We start from the raw sequence: 21,541 nt of genomic DNA on the forward strand, positions 1-21,541 counted from the left end.
TCTTTTTAAAAACAGTCAGGGGTCAGCCCTGTGGCCTAGTAAGGTTATATGTCCATCTGTAGGATCAGCATCCAATATGGGTGTCAGTTCATATCTTGGCTGCTGCATTTCCCATCCAGCTCCCTGCTTGTGGCCTGACAAAGCACTGGAGGATGGCGCAAAACTTTGGGACCCTGCACCCATGTGAGAGACTTGGAGGATGTTCCTGGATTCTGGCTTTGGCATCCAGCTGTTGTAGCATTTGGGGAGTAAACCAGCTGATGTAAAATCTCTCTGTCTCTCCTTCTCTCTGTGTATACCTGCCTTTCAAGTAAAAATCAATAAATCTTCTTAAAAAGATAAATTTTTTTTACTTACAAAATTAATTTCCCTCAAACCTTTTATGAGTTGCTTACACCTTCTGCAACTTATCTAAACTTTTAGTTTTTTACCCTATCATTCCCTTCCACTTTAGAGTAATCTAGCTGTTCTACCTGAGGACATTTTTATAAGCAATGCTCTTTACTCAAAAAATTCTTTTTCATCTACAACCTTCCTCACCAAGAGCACATTTTCATGCTTGTGTATTTATTTTTATTTCTTCCCCCTTATCTACTGATTTCTCTAATTTGCACTTTGAAATCATCTTTTAAAAATCTTCAAATTAAGACAAAATTTTCTATGTAAAAGAACATATAGAATTCCAACTTTCAAGCAGTTTTGAACTTCTTGTCATATATGAACAATCTACAAAAACATTTGTTAACAAAACCAAATAGTCTTTTTTCATAGAATTTTAAAAGCAAAGAGTAGTTAAGTTTACTTTTAGAAAATGTATCTTATTTATCTTTGCCCATTTTTCTTTGCAACTATACCTAGATGTCTTGGGAAACTATAATATCAGACAAGCATAGCTATAATTTCAAATAACTTCCCTGTCAAAGAAAACTCTAAGGGTTAGTTCATTGTACTGAATACACAGAACACAGTGAATACTGTATCTGAATTATTTGTTCTTAGGTCAAAATTACCCTTTTATGATTTCAAATAACTAACGAGGGTAAATACAATATTTCCTAACCCTCAAACACAGGCACAGATGTTGGTTAACAATTTCAAGAAAAATCTTCATTTTTTTTTAAGTTTAAAACATTATCAAAGATCTACTTAAGTGAACCAACAAGTATTTGGATTATTGTAATTTCTCTGAACAACTGCGTGTTGGCTCATTTTGGCATAAACAGTATAAAAATTTGCATATATGAAACTTCCATTTTCTTTTCATTAACCAACTCTAGCTAGAAAATAGCAACATAAACCAGAGATCTATTAAGTGGCTAGTTCTCATTCAATCTCAGGAAGTACTGAGGCCAAGCAGTGTTACAGTAAAACATCGACTTTTTCTTTCATAGATACAAAACCAAAGTTTCTTAATTTTGTACAGTACACCCTAGAGTGCTCTAAGAATACAGCTCTGATATCCCATTGTTATTTCAACCAGACCTGATGAACCAAGTTACAAAACAAGTTGGCAAGTTACAAAGCGATTTCTCAAGACAGTGATCTCTCTACAGCTCCAAAACAGGGAGAGGTTTCCTAAAGCCAGCGTCCAGTGACATTTGAACCAAATTCTCAAGGCAGTGCTCTCTCTAGCTTCAAAAAGAGAGAAATCCTTTAAAAACCAATGTTCATTTGCAGTTGAACCAAACTAACATGACAGATACTATCCTGGAACATAAGAGGTATTACCTTGGCATCATCATGCGTGGATTGTAACTCATCAAAGATGTTTCTATATATCTTAAGTTGAATTTAAGTCTAGTTTCCTTTTTTGAAAAGATTTCATTTATTTTTATTTGTAAGGCAGATTTTACAGAAAGGGAGATAAGGAACACGCAGGGCTAAGGGAGACAGAACAAGAGGCTGACTCTAGCTTTAATATTTTAGGGGTTTGGTCTGAACTTGGGGCCTGAATTCCCTGTGCACACCCGCTGAGAGGACACACTGTGGATCATGTTGCTAGAGACTCACTGCCCTATTTGTAGCTGCCAAGCAGGAGAAGACCACCTGAGGAAGGAAGATATTTTCTAATTGGCTTCACTGAGTTCATTTTAGGTGACAAATTAGACTGCTTTGGTGTTAACTTGAAAAAAGGGAGTCAAGCACAATGATTTAGAGTGGTTCTGTTCTGCGTCAGCTCAGTGAGACAATGTACACACAAGGACATCCAAAGTTCATGGAAAGGGCTGGCGTGATGGCTCAGTCGGCTAATCCTCTGCCTGTAAGCACTGGGCTCCTATATGCCAGTTCATGCCCCGGCTGCTGTACTTCTGGGACAGCGCCCTGCTTGTAGCCTGGGAAAGCAGGGGAAGATGGTCCAAAGTCTTGATGCCACTCTCATGTGGGAGATCTGGAAGAAGTTCCTGCCTTCAGATTGGCTATTGAGGCCATTTAGGGAGTGAACCAATGCATGGAAAATCTTTCTCCCTCTCCTTCTCTCTGTAAATATGTCTTTCCAATAAGAAGAAATAAATCTTTTTTTAAAAAAAATTCAAGGGAAAACAGAGAATGAAAGATGTTTATTTGGGTGCAAATAATCCTGAAACTCATATATTTTTTTCGTGGTATGTATTTTTCACAAACCCTTTGAAGACCTCCCCCACCCCATTTGCAAATCTTTAGCATAGAGCCTGGCACTGAGAAAGTTTTTGATGAATGGTAGCTGCTAGTCTTGTCATTTTTACATAAAAATGCTTGAGAGGGAATCAAAGTGGGAAATTGGAACATTTACTAAAATAAACATCTAGAAATTTAGATTCCAGATCGGTTACTGTTCAACTTGGGATGCTGTGTCATTCATTCTTTTCGTCTCATTGAGCCTCACTGGTTTTCTCATCCGGGAATAGTAGTGGTTGCTCCACTTTGGTAATACATCTTGGATTAGACTTTAAACACACACATATTCCTTGACCTGGCAATTCGACTGCTAGGAGCTTGTTGCTGTTATGTGCAAAACTGTTAGGTAAGTCATATGAGAGACCACAAAACAATCATTAAGACAATGATGCCGGAATTATTTATTTTTAAAGATTTATTTATTTTATTAGAAAGGCAAATCTACAAAGAGGAGGAGATACAGAGAGCAAGATCTTCTGTCCACTGGTTCATTCCCCAAATAGCCACAATGGCTGGAGCTGAGCCAACTGGAACCAGGACCCAGGAGCCTCTTCTGGGCCTCCCAAATGGGTGCAGGATTCCAAGGCTTTGGACCATCCTGCAATGCTTTCCCAGGCCACAAACAGGGAGCTGGATGGGAAGTGCAGCAAGCAGGATATGAACCAGTGCCCATATAGGATCCTAGCAGATGCAAGATGAGGATTTAGCCATTAGGCTATTGTGTCAGGCCCAGGAATTATTTCTAAGACCTATTTATTTTTATTTGCAAGGCAGAGTTTCACAGAGAGAAGAAGATGGGGAGGGAGAGAGAGAGAGAGAGAGAGAGAGGAATCTTCCTTCTGCTGTTTCACCCTCCCCACCCCAAATGGCCGCAATGGCCAGTACTAGATTGGTCAAAAGCCAGGAACCAGGAATTTCTTCCTGGTCTTCTACGTGAATGCAGGAATCCAAGGACTTGGTCCATTCTCTTCTGCCTTCCCTGGTCATCAGTGGGGAGCTGAATCAGAAGTAGAGCTGCTTGGACTCAAACTGACACCCATATGGAATGTTTTCATTGTAGGTGGCAGCCTAAGCTGCTAATGCTGCAATGCTGGGCCCAGTAAATAGATTTCTATAAAAAGAGAGAGACCAGTTCTTTGAACCCAGAGTCAGAACCTGGGTTTGCTCTTGAACCTCAGAGTCAGCCCTAGAGGTATAGAACTGGGGACTCACCTGAGAACCAGGCTGGATAGAAGGACCTGCTGGGGTTGTGGAAAGTGCCAGGCTACTGCATAGGGCTGCTTGGGCACTTGCTCACCAGGGCTGTGTTTATGAAGTTTATTTCCTGCTGGGCCTCAGGGCTGCTAGCCAGGGACACCTAATGGGCCTAACAGAGCCTCCCCCTCTTCTCACCCTCCCCCCCCCAAAGCAGGAATGTTCTGAATTCCTCCTTGGGGCCAACACCACCACTCCCCCAAGGCTTTTCCTGGGCTCACAGAGGTCACCACACAAAAGCCCAGCTGGAGTTTTTGACAGGAAAAACACAAAACTCACCCAATTTTTTTTAAGTGCCTCAATCCTTCCCAGCCTCCAGGGGTTTAATTTTCATCTGGAATAAGGCTCGGATTCGCAGATGGATTTTGCCAAGCTGCGGTTAACAATCAGAAATCCTTTATCACCTCAGCCTATGGCCTTTGGTCAGCACTGACTTCCTTCTCCAGGGTATCTCCTCCTACAAGGCTCTGCTAAGGAACCACTCTGTGTAAGTCCATCCCAACTGGGGTTCTCTCTTTTCAGTTCACCCAAGTGCATGGGCTCCCTTTCCAGGTGCTACCATCTCAGCCGATGGCTGAATCAACCTGGGCCATGTTGGGCTTCTGCATCTGAGTGTGGGAGGGAAAGTTTTGGGGCCACTTGGGTTCTCTTCTAGAATCTATCACAAAGAATATAATTGTTGAAACCGCAGGGCCAGAAGAAGCACCCCCGCGACACCCCCTAATCTAATCATTCCTCACTGGAGCCTTTAGAGATAAAGGGACTAGGAGAAAACTTGGAGGATAAGAGTTCCAATTTACAGACCTTTGTCGAGCTGTGGAGGAGGAGGCTGAGAAGGCAGACTATGGGCATAAGGTGCAAGCCTATCACTAATAACTCCTTGGTTAGATGTATGTACTGTTCTTTTCAGGTATTGGAGCCAAAACATTACTGGTGCTCCTAGCTGGGGTGTTTGCAGGTGGTTTTTGTTTTCTCGATTAATGCTTTTCTGTGTTTTTCAGTGTTCAAAAGTGAGAGTGTTTTACTTTGATGATTAGGACAAAAAGAAACTTTAACAGAAAAAAAGAAACAATGAGAAACTTTCTCAGTCCAGTTGAAATTCCCCAGGCTATCATCAATCAACTGGTACAGAATGAAGGGTGAACTGCTCCAAGGAAAGACTTCCCAGAAAGTGTAGCCTTCAAGGGAATGGCTTGGCCAGCTCCTAGACTCCTTGGCAGCTGGGGCTGGGGTGCTGAGAGAGGAACAAGTGTTTTAGATCCCTTTGACTGTCTAGGATGAAGGAATGCATCTATAAGGTTGACCAACAGAAGAGGGTTGTATTGGTGGCCTTTGTCACCTCCACAAAGCCAAAGGAAGTATACCATGTACAGGAAGACCCTTGGAGAGGGAGATGGGCAGAATAGCAGGCCAAGTGATCAGGTATGAAAGGGTTAATTCACGAACTACTGTCAGTTTGATCCTCCTAATCCCCTCCTGAAGTTTCAATCTCTCCCCTAAGGAAGATTAGGTAAGGATTCAAAGTGAAAACTTGTTGCCCGGCCCTTGGCCCATGGAATATGTTGGCCCCAAGCCCAGAAGTCAAATTCAGTTGGCAAGGCCTAGAGTTCTCTGTGCCTTCCAAGCAGCCAGCACTTGTCTTCTAGGATGATCCCTCTAAGAGGTTTTCTTCTATATTTGTCAAAACAGCTGCATGTGTATGTTCCCATTACTTTTTCACTTGAGACTCAAAGCCTTGGAGATGAGCAAACTAGGGCCAAAAGAAAGTTAGGGATTTTCCTCAACAGTTTCCAGAGAGAACTGGGACAATAAGCTAGATCTTTGGATTGTAAGGCTGAGATGAATTTCATAGAAATAGAAGTGTTCAATATGGCTGGGTCATGAATTTTCTCAAGAGAACGAAAGAAAGGTTGGAGGTGAATGGTGACAGATGAGGCTTTGAAGAAGAGATCAGAAAATATAGGCCTGTTGTGGTTTCCCGCTTTGGGAGTTTGAACTTCAATTCTGGAAGAAATGAAGAGCTCCTGAAGTTTTTTGTTTGTTTTGTTTTAGATTTATTTATTTTTATTGGAAACTCAAATTGACAGGGAGAAGGAGAAACAGAAAGATCTCCTAGCCACTGGTTTACTCCCAAAAGAGCTGCAATGGCTGAAGCTAAATCAATGTGAAGCCAGGATCCAGGAGCTTCTTGCTGGCCTCCCATGTGCATATAGGGTCCCAAGGCCTTGGGCCGTCCTCGACTGCTTTCCCAGGCCACAAGCAGGGAGCTGGATGAGAGGTGGAGCATCCAGGACATGAACCAGATGCCATATGGGATCCTGGTTCTTGAAGGGGAAAGTTCATTTATTTATTTATTTTTTTCAAGCACATCAACTGTGAAATTAACAGTCATGGTCTGATTTCAACTTTAGAAAGATCCAGTATTTGTCCAATAGGATGCATAATTAATTATTTGCAAGGGAAGTGCCGAAGTAAAATTAGAAAGATCAATTTGAGATGCCCATGCAATGCAAATGGACAAGAAATGATGGTTGCTTGGCTTGAACTAACACTTTGAAGGGAAGCTGGAAAAGAGTGGATGGATTATGGGTAGATGTTAAGAAAAAGTGAAGAATAAAAAAATGGCTGAGTTTGGTTATTGGATCGATAATGATCCTGCTGAGATAAGACCATTGCATGAAGAGTTTGGGGTGGGAGAGAAAAAAAAAGCACGAGCTTGAAAAGGGTTGAGTTTAAAAAGATGCCAATCATGCATTGTGATGAGGCTACTGAAACTGAAGTTGACTGTAGAAACCCTGAGTTCAGGAGAGAGATGTGCTGCAGAGGTATAGATTCAGGAGTCATTAGCATAGAGATGCAGTGGGTGAAATCACCAATGGAGAATGCGAATAAAGAGTGTGACATTGGGGGCAACAGATTTGGAGCCGGCAGAGGAAGAGGAACTTACAATGAAGACCTAGAAGACTCATTGTGGAGGGGCAGGGAAACCTGGGAGTGATGGTAGCAACAACAGGCATGAAGATAGCTTCCTGAAGGAGAGCAACAAGGTTAGATGGCAGAGATACAGCCACTGGATTTCAGGCAAGGAAACAGTTAATAACCCTGGGGAGAACATTTCCAATGGAGAAGTAATGAGAGAAGCCACACCAGGGAATGAACAGTGTGAGAGAGGGTAAAAAGGCAGATATGTCAAAATTAAATGGTTTAAAGTCTGTGGCTACAAAAAAAAAGTTTATCCAGATCATGCAATACCTGCTTAGGGAGGAGGTAGAATAGGAGCTCCAAAAGTATGGGAAGTATGTATAGCAGGCACCAAGAGGATGCTTGCCAGGGAGAAGCAGAAATAATGTCAAGCATCTCCAAAAGCCTCAGGACAGGTGCAATTGTGCCCAGTACAGCAATTGGACAGCCAGTGCTGGGAAACGACTTGCTCAATGTCACAGCTGTTAAGCGACTCAGCTAGATTCAAACTAGATCTCCTTCCCCACATCTTCATCAAATATTTATTGGCTTCCGTTCTGCCATAGCCAATGCTGATGGATAGAACATGTGCCCAATGCTGAGCAGGCACAACAGAAGTTTAACGTATGTTTCTTACCCACACGTTGTTTAGAATTTGGTTAAAGTGAAATGATATACAGCATATTTATATATATATATACTCTGCTTTCCTTCTCTACTTGTGTTTCTCTGTCTCCCACCTTCCATCTACTCCCTTGCTCATTTGAACTCCTTCTCAAACTTCTTTCTCAATGTTGGAAAGCATGTTGGTGATCTCTCATGGAAATGTAATTGACTCATTTAGAATGCCCCTACTTTGGGACTTAATTTTTGTATTTATTTGAGAGGGAGAGGGAAACAGAGAAAGAGAAGGGGAGGAGAAAGAGAGAGGAAGTGGTGGTGGGAGGAAGACAACTGCACATAAATCTCAAAATGTTTTGCATCAAAATAAGCTTATATTTTTATTATGTTTTCCAACAAACTTTTTATTATTTTGTTTTATTTATTTGAGAGAGAGAGAGAGAGAGAGAGAGAAAATGAATCTTCCATCTGCTGATGAACTCCCAAAATGCTCAAACTGGCCAGGCTGAGCCTGAAGTCAGGATCCAAGAACATAATGCAGGTCTCCAAAGTGAGTATCTGGATTCCACTAACTTGATCCATCCATTACCTCCCAGGATCTGCCTTAAGAAGGCAACTGGAGTGAGGAACTAGAATTAGTCATAGACACCAGTACTGCAAAATGGGATGTGGGTGTCTTAGCCACTAGACCAAGCACCCACTCCCAGAAAGTCCCTATTTTATAGTCATATGGAACTCCTCAAATCTCTGTATCTCATTTTTTTTATTAAGAAGATATTTTGGGGGGTTAGCATTGTGGTATAGGGAGTAATGCCACACCCCATGTGGGTGCAGATTGTGTCCTGGCTGCTCCACTTCTGATCACTTCTGATCCAGCTTTCTGCTAATGGTCTGGGGAAATGCAGTGGAGGAAGTTGACCCAAGTGTTTGGACCCCTGCAAAACATTTTGAGGACCCAAATGAATATCTTGGCTTCTGGATTCAGCCTGGCTAAGCCCTAGCTATTGTGGCCATCTGGAGGGTGACCCAATAAGATAAAAATAAATCTTTCTCTTTCTTACTCTCTCCTCCCCCTCTCTCTGTAATTCTGACTTTAAATTAAGTAAATAAATATTTTTTAAAAGAAAATATTTTCAATACCAGGTATGCATAAAATGTTCTTCAAGGCACATGTGATACAGAGATAAAAAGTAATATATATTCCCTGCCCTCAAGTACTCACAGACTAACAGTGGAAAATAATAAGAGCTTAACTAGGAAATCGCTAAATATTGCAAAAGTCCTATCTCTACCTTAGTGTCCTCATCTATATAATACATAAAGTATGATGGTTAAAGGAGTCAACATGTCAAAATGCTTATAATGACTGTGAAAACAACACTATCAAGAGGATCAAGAGTTATGTAAAGCATGTGTAACTAAAAATTTGTGCACAGATTTGAAAATTTTCCCATTAGACAAGCATCTTTCAATTCCATTTTCCTACAAGCTTTTGCAAATATCTCTGATATAGAGTTTGTTATTATTATAACTATGAAAATAAGTAAACACAATAGAGTTCAAAACCATAGAAGAGTACTTAACCCAAGCTAGAGCTACCAACATCTAAGCTGAGCCCTAAAGGAGCAGAGGACACTGAACAGAGGAGGAAGGATGCACGACACTCAGCATTAGGCAGCTTGGAAAGAAGATCAGTTAGGAAGCTGGGGAGAGAGAATGAAGGAGCTCTGAACTAGGGAACTAGGAACAAAAACAGAGAAAGGAGCCATGTATTTGCAATATATGCATGAGGTGGAGCTGTTAGGACATGGTGATTGTAGGATGCAGGGGGTTAAGATAAAGAAGATGTCAAGAACCACTCCCAGGATTTTAGTCCAAAGCAAGGGGATGGCTAGAGATATCATACAGTGACCATGGCAATCCCGATGACAAACTCTCGGGGATGAATTGCAATGGGGGTGGAGTGGGGAGGTTATTTATTTTCCTTGGGGTATTTTGAGTTCTAGGTACCTATGAGATTTCCATGTGGACATTTTGGTGTGGTGTTTGCTCTGCCAGTCTTGAGGCTCTAGACCATCTCTGCTGGAAATCCAGATATGAGAGTTGCAGCAGATGGACAATAGATTAAATCACGGTGGTGGCCAAGTTTACTCAGAGACAGGGTGTTGCTTGAGAAAAGGGTGGGTTTCACATTTAAGAGAGGACTAGGGGGGCCCGGCGCAATGGCATAGCAGTTAAGGTCCTCGCCTTGAATGCGCCAGTATCCCATATGGGTGCCGGTTCTAATCCCGGCAGCTCCACTTCCCATCCAGCTCCCTGCTTGTGGCCTGGGAAAGCAGTTGAGGATGGCCCAGAGCATTGGGACCCTGCACCCGCGTGGGAGACCCAGAAAGAAGTTCCTGGCTCCTGGCTTCGGATTGGCGTAGCACTGGCCTATGGGGTCACTTGGGGAGTGAATCATCAGACAGAAGATCTTCCTCTCTGTCTCTCCTCCTCTCTGTACATCTGCCTTTTCAATAAAAATGTCATATATATATGACATTTATGTATGTCATATATGACATATATATATATATCATATGATATTTATATATGTCATATGTCCTTAAGAAGCTTTTCATGGTGAGTAGGATGATTCAGGACTAAGGCACTAGTCTTTAGGCCCTTAGAGACTCAAGAACCTTCAAGGCACCAGAGTCCAAGGCTACATCTGAGAACTTTTCCTCCTGATCCAGTCCCATGGAGTTTGGCCTCAATCTGCAGCTGAGGGGCCCGGTGGTAGTGTTGCTTAGCAATGTGTTTGTCATATGGCAGGCCTTGGAAACTAGCCGTGGAGTTAACACAGGCAGAAAAAAAAAGCCACTGCCATTGCTGCCTTCTCGGAAGGCAACCACTTTCCTGCCTCTGGCTTTGTCCGTCTGCCAACCTAAGACATATGCTTACGCAGAAGGTGATGACATTTTGACTCTATGCTCCAAGATTTTTTTTTCTTTCCCTCATGTGTTATTTCTAAAGATAACAAAGGTCAAAAGGCATTCAGCATTTTCTGTTTTCTCATAAGCTTCTGGTCAATATTTAATCTGGTTTATGGATTCTTTTTAAGGTTTTCTGGATGCCTTCTTGAGTTTGCTGGTAGCCACCCACAGACATTTAGAAGGAGGAGAGAAGTCCACCTGGCAGAGACACTCTGAAATGAGGGATTAGAGACCGGGATCCGAGGAGCAAGAACTACAGCTGGAAGACAAGGGAGCAGGCCCTGAAAACACTACTACTCAGAGATCCACCATGGCCTCTCTTGGCCTCCAACTTGTGGGCTACATCCTAGGCCTCCTGGGGCTACTGGGCACGATGACTGCCATGCTTCTCCCCAACTGGCGAACAAGTTCTTACGTTGGTGCCAGCATTGTGACAGCAGTCGGTTTCTCCAAGGGCCTCTGGATGGAGTGCGCCACACAAAGCACCGGCATCACCCAGTGTGACATCTACAGCACCCTGCTAGGCTTGCCTGCTGATATCCAGGCTGCTCAGGCCATGATGGTCACTTCCACTGCCTTCTCCTCCCTGGCTTGTATTATTTCTGTGGTGGGCATGAGATGCACGATCTTCTGCCAGGAATCTCGAGCCAAAGATAGAGTGGTGATAGCAGGTGGAATCTTCTTCATCCTTGGAGGTCTCCTGAGCTTCATCCCTGTAGTCTGGAATCTTCACGGCATCCTACGGGACTTCTACTCACCACTGGTGCCTGACAGCATGAAATTTGAGATCGGAGAGGCTCTTTACTTGGGCGTGATTTCCTCTCTCTTCTCCATGGTAGCTGGAATCATCCTCTGTTTTACTTGCTCATCCCAGAGAAATCGTTCCAACTATGATGCTTACCAGGCCCAGCCCCTCGCCACCAGGAGCTCTCCAAGACCTGGCCAAGCTCCGAAAGCGAAGAGTGAGTTCAATTCCTACAGCCTCACAGGGTATGTGTGAAGCATCAGAGGCCAGAGTTGGGGGGATGGCTGGGTCTGTGCAAACCAGTGGTCGATCCCCCATCCCTATCCCCAGGGCTACAAGATGAGGGACACTGCCACTGGATCATGTCAGAAGGTGCTGCTGAGGATAGAATGACTCTGGCCATTGGATCAAGTGAAGGCACAAGTGAGAGCTGGCAAGACAGTATGAGGGTTCAATGGGCAAGCCAGCCTTTCTATTTCTCTCACTTTGTGCCCCTACCCTGAGTTTTCAGCCCTCAACTCCAAGCTCCCAACCACTACCTTTGGCCAGGTCTCAGAGGCTCCCATAGTTTGCGGTTTGCCTGGGAATCATTCCAAAACCCCAGTAATCATTTCCCACTGACTGCATCTTCTCTGTGATCAAAGACCTTTCCCTGTGGCTAAGGATGGCTCTGAGTTCATTACTGGGGAACAGAAGGAAAAAGGAATGGTGACAATTCTGGACATGGCTCTAGCCTCCTTCTCAAGTGTCCCTCCAAAGAAACTGGTCAGTACCCAGGCCCTGAGCCTCCATTCCACTACTCTTGTTATAACTTCAAAGTGCCCAGCCTGGATTGTACCTGAACCGAAATAAAGCCATCCCACAGCGTCCACGAAATAGTGGGTGCGTGATGAGAAGAAGGAAAGGCAGCTTGGGACTAAAATAAGATAAGAACCACTTCCTAGGGCATTTCCCCCAGCTTCCCCCTGCACTCCAGCTCATGGTTCAGGAATTGCACCTGCAGCTAGAGCAAAGCACAAGGAAAGACCATCTGGTGAGAAGCTCAAGACAGCAGCAGACCAGACTGTGCCTCCTCCTCCGAGCTGCTTTCCAAACTGCAGCTCCAAATTTCACGGAAGCCTCTACCTCTCTGTGTGACACCTGACTTGGCTTCTTGTCTAAGCTACAAGGCTAAGGGCCCCACACAATGATTTTTCTAGGGACTGTAAAGCATATTTTAGTATATGTGCTGCTAAAGTGAACACTGTGGAGATTTTATACACATGGTTCTTGGCAGGGTTGGGGTGCGGCCGTGTGGAGATTGTGGGGGACTGATGAAGAGATCTTCCATTCTGGCTAAGGAAAAATAACATTGGTATGTAATAATTCTGGATAGGCATGTTTGTTGGCTCTAATGGGGGGTTTCTACTTATGCCAGAGAGATGTGGTAACCCAGAGAGTTGCCAAGTCTAATGGCAAATCAGCTGCAAAGGCTGTCATCACCCCCCATCTCAGGGTCTATCCACAGAGCTTCTCAAAGACCACAGCATCAGGCAAATCCTTTGCCACCTTCACGTCCTTCCCCCCACTCCATAAATCAGAAGTTATTCCAGGGTAGCTAGAGGGTATTTTTTTTTTTTTTTTTTTTAAAGATTTATTTTATTTTTATTACAAAGTCAGATGTACTGAGAGGAGGAGAGATAGAGAGGGAGTGGAGCTGCCGGGATTAGAACCAGTGGCCATATGGGATCAAGGCGAGGACCTTAGCCACTAGGCCACGCTGCCGAGCCCGCTAGAGGGTATTTGAGGCACTAACATCAAACATCCATGTCCAAGGTGCTATGTCCATAATGCGAGTGATGACTGAGCTGCTGCCCGGGACTGTAGCTTAGGTAGGAGGGTAGAGAACGGTTCCCAGGCAGACAGTTTCTCTTCCAAAGTCTGCAAATGCTCCATGTCCCCCAGAGAGGAAGTGGAGTGCTCATTAACCAAACACATTTTCACTTAACCAGCCCAAGTATCGTCAACTTCTGACAAAATCCCTAATACAGCTCTCCAAATCTGCACACCACGGCAAGAGGTGCATTCGAGGTCTCCAGCAGGCCTTTCATGTTTCTACCTTCTGTCCTGCCAACCTGGAAGACTCCCTTCCCTTAGCCAAGTCCTCTTCAAGTTTGGAGAGCTTGCCCAACACTTCTTCATTGAGCCTTCTCTGACCACTCCATCCCTCGCCTACCCCTCCTTCCTTTAACCCTCAGCATATAAATTGCTTCTTGATGCTTATCACTCCAAATTTTTTGTTTGATAGTTATGTTCTTGCATGCATGTCTGATCTCACAAGTATATTGTAAACTGTCAGAGGGCGTGGGTACATCTCAGACCTCTCTGTATCTACCTATTTGTAACACTGTTGAGCACACAGTAGGCGATCAATAAACATGTTGATTGAGTCGCTGTTTTATTGATTAGAAGGGGCCAAGGAAAGGATGGATGATATGACTGGAGGCAATTGGGCTAAGGGGGTGGAAAGGAAGAAACTGGTTTGTCTTCCCCGAGGGTGGAGAAAAAAAATTCTGGACTGTATTGAAAATAATTATAAATCCCGGCAGGTTTCCTCCACCCCACATACATAGTAAGGAAATGTTAACCTTTTCATTTTGTCCCAAGCTTCTCCTTTCTAACACAACTATTTTTTAAAATCTTATTTAATAAAAGATTGTGCAATTGACTTATAAGATGGGGACACAAAGTCTCACCCCAGTAAAGTCATTTTCCCAGGGGCACACAGCTGGTATTAGTACCCTTCCCTCCTGATTCTCAAAGTGGCATCTTGCTGATCCAACAATATTCAGCCTGCCAGAGGTCGCCAGACAGCCCAAAGCAAGAGTGGGGACATGTGGGTTCTTTTGGTCTCCCAAGAAGGCGATCTAGGAAAGCAGGACCAATGCATTAGGTATACCACCTGGAATGTCCCCTTCTAGCATCCATGATGCACCAAAGAGAAATCAGACTTGCCTGTGACTCGAACACGTCCCCTCAAGTTTCAATTGTTTGAACTCTGGAGATCTGGGAGTTTGGATTCATGATTTGGCTTCGTTGAGGAATTAACAAAGCCCAATTCGCTAGGGTGTTAACTGACTATAATGGGGCCCCAATCAATTCAACTTAACATGCCTCTGTACATATGAGGTCTTGGTGCATAGGCGTTTGGTGTACCAGATTCTACCCATGCACCTCTGAAGTGGGCATTCTTGGGTGCAGAGGCTAGAGCTCCAGTAACCTGAGCTCATCTAGAGGCAACGACTGTGAGCAGGAATAAGAGTGACAACTCCCTACACAGAAGCTTAATAAGAAAAAGGTCATATCTCTGGTGTGGACCATAACCGCTAGTGGCATTGAATGATGGTGCCTGGAAGCTGGAATATGGCCTTGCCTTGCCAACTGTTCTGTGCTGAGTGACCAGAATCTGGCATGGGTTCTCCTCATCCAGCATGTGGCAGCCAAAGCCCTTCAGATTCCCCAATTTCCTGCATCCTTCACATACTTCAATGAAGTTGGTCTTCGGCAGGTAACAAAATAGAGACCCAGAGAGCTAAGCAAAATTCCTCAGGTATCACAGTGTGCACATAAGCCTGGAAACTCCTCCCATGGCAACATGAACTTGGCATTCCTGTCTGAAAATGTGTATTAGGGTCCATTGGTGCTTGAAACTCCTGCACCCTTCCTGTCCCTGTCAGCCACTAGCATGTAAGGATCTTTGAGGAAAATAGGGCACAGAGCTTCCCATTATTTTTGGGATGAGGCTGGCCTGGACTGGGAGTGGGGGTAGGAGATGGTGTCTCCTAATACTACGAACTTCACAATATTTAAGAAGATGGGGTGAGAAGTTCATCCTCCAAACAGAAAAACAAAAACAAAAACAAAAAAAGTATGACAGGCCTTACAGGCAGCAGTCGATCCCTTCAGCAGGCTAAGAAAGTAAAGAGTTGTTCTAAATTATTAAAGCAGTAATCCTGGCTGTGGGGGCTAACTGGAACAGCTTTTTGCGCATGCTATTGCCTTCTACCATAAAGTAATTTAGATTAGCTCTAGACCTGGGAGTAGTGAACAACCTTGCCTTTATGCCCCTGCCTCAAGGTTCTGACCCTTGCACAAGAAAAGACAGTTCTGCCTTCCGTCATTCCTCTGATAATTGCGTGACTCATGTTCACCCCCCCATCCCTGCCCCCTCCATCTGTCGACCCTTTTACCCCTGCCTTGAGGCCTTGATGTTACATACTGTGTGACCGGTAATGGCGGTGGGGGTGGTGAGGAGACCAAAAGTGGCTTCATGGCACAAAGGGAAACTCTAGTTTTTGGAGAAACTTCCCCCTCCAGCTAGTCAGTCAAATAACTAACATGCTAAGGGCTTTGTGGGTGCCAAGGGCATACGAGGACTATTCACCTGATCCAGAGGCAATAACACATACACAGCTCACTGTGGCACAGGCACAGGACGGACTGTGCTGTGAGATATGAAAGAAAGTAACACAGAACAGAGTGTCAGGGCCTGAGGAGACAGCTTTAAGTCTCCTTAAATTCCAATCCACAGGAAAGTAGGGCTTGTCACCTGAGCTTTTGGGAAGAAGGATGACTCAAAGAAACTGCTTCCTACAGCTGAAGCACTATGGGAAATTGAGAAATAGAGAGCAGTGTCACTGAGTAGATGGGGATGTGTTAAACAGCTGGCCCATTACACTTTTGGGTTTGCTTATTGGACCCCTATGGGGTTCTAAGTAGGGAAATGGGCCCTAAGCGGGGGAATGGCCCTGGCACTCAGCCTATCTCCTCATCCCCTTCTGATCAGGTCTAGAGAAATTACTAGGCCATTAGGAGTGCCCATCCAGGAATCCTGGGGCCTTGTGGCTTTGGATCAGAGAAGCAAAGCTATGAGACAAACATGGGAGGAGAGCGCAGAGGCCCACAGGTGATGCTTTGTAGGATCAGTGGTATCTCCCAGTCCCCGGCCCAGGAACAGGGGCTTCTTTCATGCCCACAGCTGCCCACTTTGAAACACAGAGACCTCAGGCTGGGAAGTGCACGTGCTCCTCCTCAGCTGGCTGAAGCCTGGCCTTTGCCTAGTCTGAGCTACCTGCCCAAGCATGCGTGGATCCCGACTTTGATGAGAAATTCTTTTATCTCAAGAGGGAAGAGAACCTCAAACAGGAAGTCCAGCATGTTATCTCTCTCTTTTGTACGAAGTGGTAACTCTTCGATATGCTATAATATGACCACTGATAAAAGATTAACAGGCTGTTAGCAGGTATAATGATTCAGAGGCTGTCACCCCTTCCCACCACTTTCCTGGGAACTATACTCAGGAATTGCTAGTGCTTCAGAAGAGAAGTAGCCCTGTTTCTCAGCTAAACCCAGTAGGAAGCTACTATACAAGATCACATGGTCATGACCTTTGCAGAGACAACTAGTGCTTTCTTGTTATCCTGTCATATCTCCAGAGTGACACCCTCGCTGCTTCCCAAGAATCATGCTCTGGAGACTTTGGAGAACTCTGCGGCCATTCATGACCCTGTGGAGAGAGCAGAACGCCTGTCTGCTTTTTGAAAGCTGGTAGGAAGTACAATGCAATGTGACTTTCCATGCGAAATGCGTGCCAGTCATCGAATGGAGACAAACCAGCCTTGAGTGGAGGCTCCTGTTCTCCTACATACTTTCAGAGTGTATGATGTTTGACCAGGTTGTGTGTGGGTTGCTTGATAAAAAGGCTAGTCATACCAAAAGTACCAAGGTAAGATGCTCTTTGCAGCTTCAGCACTTTTAAAAATTATTACCCAATAAGATGCAAGAGGATGGATCAGCGTCTCCTTCAAGAGATGGCAGACAATATATTGTGAAGGCTCTACTCCCTTGCTTTAAAGGCATTGGAGGCCTTGATTTGAAAAAGAATGTGTGTGTGTGTGTGTGTATGTGTGTGTGCACTTGCGTGTTTTCTGGACAGGCATAGTCAGCCACAGATCAGCCATTTACATCATAGCTTTTTTAAAAAAAGATTTACTTATTTTTCATTTGAAAGGCAAATTTTACAGAAATAGAAGGAGAGAAAAATATTTGATCCATTGCTTCACTCCCAAAATAGATTACCACTCCAGAGCTGAGCTGATCTGAAAACCATCAGCCACGAGCCTCTTTCAGGACTGCCATATGGTGCACGGTCCCAAGGCTTTGGACCATCCTCCATTGCTTTCCCAGGCCACAGGCAGGGAGCTGAATCAGAAGTGGAAGAGTTAGGACATGAACTGGCACCCATATGGGATGTTGGCACCACAGGGTGGAAGATAAGTCTGATGTGCCACCACACCTGCCCCACATCATAATTGACACTAGTTTTCCAGTGAGCCTCTAAAAGACATCAGAAGAGGAGTCTAATGGATCTAAAAAAGATCAAATAGTAATTCAGAAGCAGTGGAATTTGGGGAACAAGGATTTCTCTCAGCTACACAAGCTCCCTTTGACTAAATGATTCAGTGGTTTCCCAAAATGATACATGATGGAAATGAACAAAAAGGTAGACAGGATGAGAAAGGAGGCGACTTCCTCCTGTTGGTGATTCCACATGCACCTTGCATGGTTAATTTTACTCCTCTGTGTGTAATAATAAACCAATATGTTCTCAAGTGTCACTTTCTCATTCCCCAAGAGACTTGCCCAACTCAGCACTGTCTGGGGGTGGAGGGGTTCAAAGGAGTCAGAGAACAGCCATGGGCAGAGGCCAACCAGACCAAGACCTCCTGGAGTGTAAGAATAGGATCTTGATGGCTGTTTGGATATCAGGAAAGCTGCCAAGCACAGCCCTGAGTGAAAAACCCAGTCAAGAGGAAATGAATTTTCACATTGTTTGGAGGGATATTCGTTACATAAGTGAACAATTTCCTGATCATGAGGGCAGTTAAACATTGTGTGGGATTATAGAACTTCTCCCCTAAAAATTCTTACATGGGCTGACTGGAGCATGGTTCCTAGGAAAAGATGAGACTAATAGTTTTCAAAATAGGCAGTATGGCATCATGAGCAAAGGCCTTGGGTTTGGGGCCAAATAAACCTGTGTTTGGGATCTCTTTTAAAGATACATACTTTTTATTTGCAAGTCAGAGTCAGAGAATCTTTTTATCTCCAAATCATTCCCCAAATGGCTGCAATGACTAGGCCTGGACTAGGATGAAGCCAAGAGCATGGAGTGTCATCTAGGTCTCCTATGTGTGTGCAGGGACCCAGGACTTCGGTCATCTTTTGTTATTTTCCCAGGCCATTAATAAACAGCTTGATTGAAATGGAGCTGCCAGGACATGAATAGGTGCCCATATGGGGTACTGGCATTGCACACAGCAGCTTTATCTCCCATGCCACGCCTGCCTCTGCCTGGGTTTGAATTTTGTCTTTGCATTCCCTAGTGGTGTGATCTTGGAAAAAGGACCTCATTCATTATCTAGTTTTCTCATCTATGAAATGAGCATGTTCAAAAAGATTAACTGTTATTATCTGTCAGCATATAGGAGACCTAAAAGATACTGTCGAAGTCATACCAAAAGGTATCTTTGTGGTATGACAGAAGATGACAAAGTATATACATACATACATTTATTTATTTTTTTTAAAGATTTATTTTATTTTCATTACAAAGTCAGATATACTGAGAGGAGGAGAGATAGACAGGAAGTGGAGCTGCCAGGATTAGAACCAGCGGCCATATGGGATCAAGGCGAGGACCTTAGCCACTAAGCCATGCTGCCGAGCCCACATACATTTATTTAACTACAGATCTGAATCTACACTAGCAGAGGAAGTTTTTCTAAAAATTTTCAAGATTTGTGAAAATCTTGGACAGGCTTCTTTATTCATAGGAAGTCAAAGGAAAGCAGACTTCAGAAGTGGAAGAGGAAGGAGAACAGATGGATCTTTTACCTTCATTCGGATTTGCTAAAATCTGGGATAAACAGAACTTGTGATTAACTAGGCCCTGCTGCTATAGAAAATCTTAGTCCCCAAGGAACTGCAACCTGGGATTAACTCCCCAAATGCAGGGTATGGTTGGGGAGATTTCAGCAGCCACTTTCCCAATTCACAGCCTCCAAAAACACCATTGCGAAGTTGTTTTAGTATAACTTCCCTCTGCCGTTTGCATACCTTTGGTCTTCTCTTATCCTATGCTTCAGCTTGGTAAACTATTCTTTCTCAAATTCTCTGGGGTATGCCTGTATTCCCCATTATCCCTAGGTTTCGTGATTTGGGCTATACTACTTCTGGAAAACCTTTCCCGCATACCTCTACAATCCCAATCCTTCTAGGTTCCTAGTGCCTATATGGAAGACCAGACCTTTGGAGATCCAGTTTCCTAATCCTCTGCCTAAGGCTATATTGCCTATCCAATTGTTTTTGGCTTGTAGAAAACATTAAACTAGTTACAATATGTAGTAGGTTGGAGATTTCCAGCAATCCCTATCAACTGGGTTCAGGGATGGAGGCAAGTAACATATTTCTTGTGCCGACATTTTCTATCAGAAAATGAATGCTTTTTTTTTTTAAAGATTTATTCATTTTATTACATCCAGATATACACAGAGGAGGAGAGACAGAGAGGAAGATCTTCCGTCCGATGATTCACTCCCCAAGTGAGCCACAACGGGCCAATGCACGCCGATCTGAAGCCGGGAACCTGGAACCTCTTCCGGGCCTCCCACGCGGGTGCAGGGTCCCAATGCATTGGGCCGTCCTCAACTGCTTTCCCAGGCCACAAGCAGGGAGCTGGATGGGAAGTGGAGCTGCCGGGATTAGAACCGGCGCCCATATGGGATCCCGGGGCTTTCAAGGCGAGGACTTTAGCCGCTAGGCCACGCCGCTGGGCCCGAAAATGAATGCTTTTATGGCTCACTTCATGACCAGGGCTTTCACATACCCAGTTTTATCCAGTTCTTCCTTCAGTGAATTTATTGACCAAGCATATGCCCTTTGATTTCAGAATATATAGTTCCTAAATGTTCTTCCGGCATATTAGCCATAAGTTAAAAATATGTCCTTGTCATGGGGCTCCCCGTGATGGCTCAATGGCTAAATTCTCCCTTTGCAAGCTCCAGAATCCCATATGGATGCTGGCATGTCCTGGCTGCCCCAATTCCCTTCCAGCTCCCTGGTTGTGTCCTGGGAAAGCAGTTGAGGATGGCCTAAAGGCTTGGGACCCTGTACCATGTGGGAGTCCCAGAAGCAGCTCTTGGCTCCTGGCTCCAGATCAGTTCAGCTATGGCCATTGCAGTCATTTGGGGAGTGAATCAGCAGAGGGAAGATCTCTCTCCTTCTCTCTGTATACCTGCTTTCCAAATATATATATACACACATTTATATGTAGAACATATATCATAAATATATTCATATATTTTACATAATTATATATGAATTATATATCAAGCAATGAATATATATGAACTTATATAGAATTACATATAAATTTATAATATATTTCATTACATATTATAGGATATATATTAATATATGAAATACACATTAAATATATATTTAAGTCCTTTTCAGGAAGCTTAATTCACTCTTTTTGAGCATAGTAGCCTTGACTGAGGTCAGGCTCACATTCGTTATTCCTGAGCCAACCTCAGTGCTTCATTCCTAACATAGTACCATTAAAAGTGGTTGTGATTCAAATTCAGTTTGTTTCTTCCTCTGCTTTTCAAATAATAAAAACAAGAAGGGTTAGTATTGTTTTTGCAGCAGATTAAGCTGCTATCAGTGATGCTACTATCCCACAGGAGCATCAGTTGGAGTCCCAGCTGCTCCACTGCCGATCCAGCCTCTTATAAACACACCTGCAAAAACACTAGATGATGGAGACGATAGATGATCTGAGTACTTGGGCCCTCTCACCCACATTGGAGACTCAGATGGAGTTCCAGGCTCCCAGTTTCCTCCTGTCCATTGCAGCCATTTGGGGAATGTGAACAAGCAGATGGAAGATTATAACTCTGCCTTTCAAACTTAAAATGAAAAAAAAATCTGAACAACATTCTATCTAGAGGCTGCCCTTGGGAACTGAGAGCCTACTAAACATCTGCATCTGACTTATTAGTCCAGGTTATTGGTCCTCAATGAACACAAACAAGCCAATCTTCCTGTCCTCTGGGACCACAAGGTCTGGCCTAGTCCTCTGCCAGATGCCCATTCATTCATCCAACAAATACGTACTGATCTAACATGTGCCCAGAACTCATTTCCTTTGAAATTTATTGTCAATTCTTGGCCTGTAGATAGCTTTTTCTTTTTCTAGAAATAAACTATCCCCAGTCTTGAAACAGGT

At 43.9% G+C, this 21,541-nt stretch overlaps 1 protein-coding gene across 2 annotated transcripts; it reads left to right on the plus strand.

The window, feature by feature from the left end:
- The first annotated feature begins 4,338 nt into the window (after window positions 1–4,338).
- Window positions 4,339–13,639, plus strand: CLDN2 (claudin 2). 2 transcript variants are annotated; one of them, XR_009244515.1, is made up of 3 exons: window positions 4,339–4,396; window positions 10,595–12,804; window positions 12,979–13,639. XR_009244515.1 is itself a non-coding variant. In XM_058658490.1 (2 exons), exon 2 carries the CDS (start codon window positions 10,777–10,779, stop codon window positions 11,464–11,466), a length of 690 nt encoding a protein of 229 aa, XP_058514473.1. In that variant the 5' UTR covers window positions 4,339–4,396; window positions 10,595–10,776; the 3' UTR covers window positions 11,467–12,815. The 2 variants fall into 2 exon arrangements, 1 of the variants encoding a protein (XP_058514473.1); XM_058658490.1 differs by lacking the exon at window positions 12,979–13,639 and having other exon boundaries at window positions 10,595–12,815.
- The last annotated feature ends 7,902 nt before the right edge of the window (window positions 13,640–21,541 follow it).

The sequence above is a fragment of the Ochotona princeps genome, chromosome X (genome assembly GCF_030435755.1).
Source record: "Ochotona princeps isolate mOchPri1 chromosome X, mOchPri1.hap1, whole genome shotgun sequence".
NCBI lineage: Eukaryota > Metazoa > Chordata > Mammalia > Lagomorpha > Ochotonidae > Ochotona > Ochotona princeps.